General features: G+C 30.4%; 1 protein-coding gene across 1 annotated transcript; it reads left to right on the top strand.

The window, feature by feature from the left end:
- On the top strand, positions 1-4402 carry LOC131617414 (uncharacterized). Its single transcript, XM_058888705.1, has 7 exons — positions 1-966; positions 1087-1352; positions 1430-1633; positions 2685-2777; positions 2879-2983; positions 3061-3414; positions 4098-4402. Exons 1-7 carry the CDS (start codon positions 483-485, stop codon positions 4335-4337), a joined length of 1746 nt encoding a protein of 581 aa, XP_058744688.1. The 5' UTR covers positions 1-482; the 3' UTR covers positions 4338-4402.
- Positions 4403-4919: the final 517 nt, after the last annotated feature.

Here is a 4919-nt window from a genome sequence, read left to right on the forward strand (position 1 = left end):
AATGGGAAAGGAAGAAAACAACAAGAAAAATATGAAATGTCATGTGAAGGGTCAGAGGGGTGCTCCCAGTTTTGAGCTACCACAAGTTAAATCAAGCTTTGAATTCGCAAGGAATTTAAACATCAAACTGGAGGAAAGAAAGACCAAACATGGGAAAATGAGTGCACCTATAACAGAAGTGGAAGCTCTTAGGAACAAGAAAAATCAGCCATTAACTTCTCAACAATTCAAGTTATCTATGTTTGCAACAACTTCCAGCAAGGAGCCTGAGCCAAAGAAAAATGTTTCAGATAATGCAAGTAGGACAAAACTGCCAAATATTCACGCTGAAAAAATTATAGAAGGGGAAGTATCTTTAAAAAAATAGGGGATTGAAGATTCAAGATCCAAAAGATCAATCCTTGATTTCTGAAAGGAATCAACCTTTGGTTTCTAAAATCCAAAGTTCAAAAGGACAATCTTTGTTTCAAGCTAGAAGACCTATGCCTATACATATTCAGGATCCAAATAGGCAACCCGTGAAAAAGATGGTAATTGGAGATGGGTCGTTGGAAAGACAACAAATTGCAAAAAACAAATCTGTTGAAAGTGAAACTTCAAGGTCAAAGGAACAATCTAGGAGAATGGAAGTTGTTGAAAATGACTCAAGGGAAAAACATGAAAGTAACAATATGAATCAACAACAAAAAAGGAAAACATCTGGAAATGACATTTCAAGGGCAAAGGATCAACCAAGGAAAATGGTAGTGGCTGAAGATGAGTCAAGGGCAAGACAACAAAGTGCTCGCAAGAAGACAAAAATAAGTCCTTTGTGCCGATCAATGTTAATCGGTGACTTTCTTAAAGAAAATGGAATAGATGTTGAAAAAGAGATGGAAAATTTAATTGAAGAGGAGGAGAACATTGTTTTGGAAGAACAAGAACAAGAAGAAAATGTGGATTGTGAGGAAGACAGAGAAACAAATGGTGATGTTTCATTTTATTTAAGATCTAGAAAATAGTTAATTATTAATTTATTTTATTAGTCATGTGTGTATATTATATGTGATGATTTATCTTACATTATATTGTTTGATATCAAAACAGGGACAACTAAGAAAAGAACACGGGGACCAACGCGTTGTTTAAAAATATACGCAAGACCTGTCAAAGACCGTCAAGAAGTTACTCTAGACGACTTTGGAGAGGCAGTTGGACCTGATAACCAAACAGTTACTGGCTTAGCCTATTTCCTCGGAACTATAGCAAGGAATGCGGATTTTTGTCCTTTGATCTATACAAATTTCAAAAAATTGCTTAAAGATGAAACAAATCCTAAGCGTCATAATTATCGTATTTGGAAATATATAAATGTATGAGAAGTAAAATTTCATATTTTCTGAATGATCAAATATTTATCTTGATGACAACCATTGTTTTATTTTTGCAGACGAAGTTCAACATTCCTGAGAGAGGAAGAAAAGGAATATATTATCGAATAAACGATGCTTGGAGACGCTACAAACACTCTATCAAGGTAAATCATTTTCTAAAGTACTCTAATATGAAGGATAGATTAAAGAACCGTCCAAAGAGCATATCTGAAGATCATTTCACGAAACTGCTAGCGTTTTGGAAAAGTGATCACATTCAAGTAAGTTATTTATTTTGTTCAATAATTATGTTACTCCTTACAATTTGGATAAAGTATGTGATAAGATAGAATATTTTAGATAGTATGTAGCATTTCTTAGTGCTTAGTGCTGGTTTGATACCATGGTAAATCTTGTTGAAGTAAAAATCAGATTATAGTGATTTCTTAGTGCTCATTACAATTTTGTGTGGTTTTTGAAAATAATCACATGGCATTGATCTTTATGCCATTCCAATTTTGTGTGGTTTTTGAAAATAATCACATGGTACCAGATATCTTTAATTATACTCTGTCCACATTTAATTCTCCTCTTAAATTCCAATTAACTCCCATATTAACTTTTGAAATTCTTCCCAATAATGGCTCTGTTTGGTAAGACATGTTTTTGAGCTTATAGCTTATGTCTTATGTCTTATAAGCTCATATGATAATTTAGACCCGTTTGGTAACGGTCTTTTCATCACGAGCTTATAACTTATTTTACTAGCTTATAGCTTATTTTTCAGACGCTATTTAAAATAGCGTTTTAGCTTATGTCTTATAGCTTATTATTTTTTCTTCCTTTTTTGTCCTTATTATTTTAATTAAAATCCATTTTTAACCCACATAATTTATTTTAATTTAAAATAAAATAATTATATATTAAATATATTTTATGTCATTTTACATTTATAAGTTAATTGAACCACTAATTTTACCAAACACTTCAATGAGCTTATAAGCTATCAGTCTCAACCATCCGCTATAAGCTATAAGTCATCAGTCATCAGCCATCAGTCATAAGCTATAAACTATCAGCTAGCTTATGAGTCAACCGCTATTTTTACCAAACAGACCCAATACCTCTTAATCCTATTAATTTTTTAAAAAAAAATTCCAAGTACAGCCACCGAAATCTTTCCCAATACAGGCTGAGCCACCAAATCATTTATTCAATAGTTGTTTCTTTTCATTCTTTTCCCCTCTCACTACTTTAAACATAATCACTCAGACTGAGTGACTCAATTTTTTATTTCATTATTATATTTTAATTAGTTTTTTTGTTTTGTAGGAAATAAGCAAAAAGAATGCAGTTAATAGGAGCAAGCAAAAGTTTATGCATCGTGTAGGACCGACAAATTTTGCTAGAATTCGTGCTAAATTGGTATGGTATTTGTTCGTGATTCTCGATAGAATATATCCCCTTGTTTTTTAATTTCTTATTAAGTAGTATTTCTTTTTTTTAATATACGAATAATAATGTAGCGGGAAAACAAGGATGGACAAGAAGTCACTCAAGCTGAGATGTTTATTGAAACTCGAAAAAGTCGCAAGGGAAAACAAGTGGATGAGGAAACCCAATTTGCGATTGTAAGTTAAATTATAATATCCATTTTAATTACACATGTAGTTTTTAATTTTGTTCAAAACTAATAGTTTGATATTAGGATAAACTTCAAGAATCTATTGAAAAATCAACTGAAGTTGGAACACAAACATTTCAATCACTGTTTGGAAAAGAAAAGCCTAGTAGAGTGAGATGCTATGGTAGAACTGTCACACCATCATTGTTGAAAAAAAATGAAGAAATTTCTTTAATGAAAATGCAATATGATGGTAAAATTTGTGACATGACGCAAAAGATGGGAGCAATGGAGGCACTCTTGAAAAGCATGTATATGCAACAAAATTCACATTTAAGTGAAGAGGAAGTAAATGAAAAGATGAGAGAAGTTTTACACAATGATAATATTCCAACACCACGCTCGTCGACATCAACCTATGCTCCTACTCATCAAAAGGTATTATACTTGATATTTATCAAAATAAGCTTTTATTTTATTAAATGTTGAGTTGCTATTTTTTAGTGTTTTGATTGGTTGGGATATGCGATCTTAATTTTATAATTTAATCATTATGTTATCATTCATGTTAGCTATGTTGAACATTGTGAACATATGTTAGATATGTTAAATCTCTTAGATTTAGTATTTGTTTAAAAATTTCAATTTTTTAGTTGGTGTGTTCCTTGATATGACAAAAAAACTCAAAAAACACAACTATTTATCATGGCATTTCTACTATCCATTTAGTGGAGAGAGTATTAGTTAAATTTCCCATTTTTTATATGTGATAGTTTTTGGTTAAGTTTTCCATTTACTGTCCATTTAGTGGCATTTCAAAATGTATTAGAATTTTATTTGTTATCATCATGTGGAGTTTTTGGTTAAATTTTTCATTTTTTTATGTGATAGTTGTTTTCATTATTGGTTTAGTTGGTAAGATTTATGTCTAAATTTCATAAAGATATAATTTTGAATTCTAAACGTGCAAACTTCATTAGTGAGTAATCTAATATCATTTGCTTGAATTGAATCATTGTTGCATGGATATTGAACCATTAGTTGAAGTTTCGCATATGCTGCTTTGATTATTGTAACTTCATTATCGAGTAACAAATAAGTATATTTCTTCATATTTACAGGTTAGAAACGGAGATGATCCTGATCAAGATGAACAAGATGAAGATCTCCATAATGACGATCTTCAATATGATCAAGATGATGATGATCTTCAATATGCTGATGACGAGGATCTTCAATATGATGAAGATGACGAGGATCTTCAACATGATGAAGATGACGAGGATCTTCTTTGTGACAATTTTCAAGATGATGATTCTCATGATCCTCAACCCAATTTACGTGACGAAGACCATCATTGATTCAAATATGGACAATTATGTTTTGTTTTATGGAGTTACATAATCTTTTGGATTTATTTTGAAAATATTTGTCCTTATATTTCAAAGAGTTTATTAAACTTGATCTTATTAAAATACTTCATATTGATATATTTTTCAATTTATAAGTGTGCTTCTTCTCATTTAATATATTGGTAAATAATCTATTAGAATTAATATATCTTTCAATTTATATATGTGCTTCTAATTTATTGACAAATAATCTATTAGAGTAATGTGAAGGTAGATGGCCGAAAATGTATCACTATATAAATGAATAGGAATTATATATTAATTTTATATCATTAAAAGTCTAGACAACAATGTAAGTTATATAAATTAATAATATTTAATTTGTTTTTTAGTCTATAGGCAACGTTTTTATGTGTTGTTTAATAAAAACCTTGAACTTTTAGGCGCGGTTGTTTGTGCTTTGTTAAAAATGAAATTAAAGAGTAAGCTACGGTTTTCATCTGTTGCTATTAATAACCGTTGTCTTTTCATATGTTTTAGGGACGGTTATTTAATGTTGCCACTTGAAAACCGTAGTCTATAACTTCAACT

This window comes from Vicia villosa, linkage group LG7 (genome assembly GCF_029867415.1).
Source record: "Vicia villosa cultivar HV-30 ecotype Madison, WI linkage group LG7, Vvil1.0, whole genome shotgun sequence".
Taxonomy (NCBI): domain Eukaryota; kingdom Viridiplantae; phylum Streptophyta; class Magnoliopsida; order Fabales; family Fabaceae; genus Vicia; species Vicia villosa.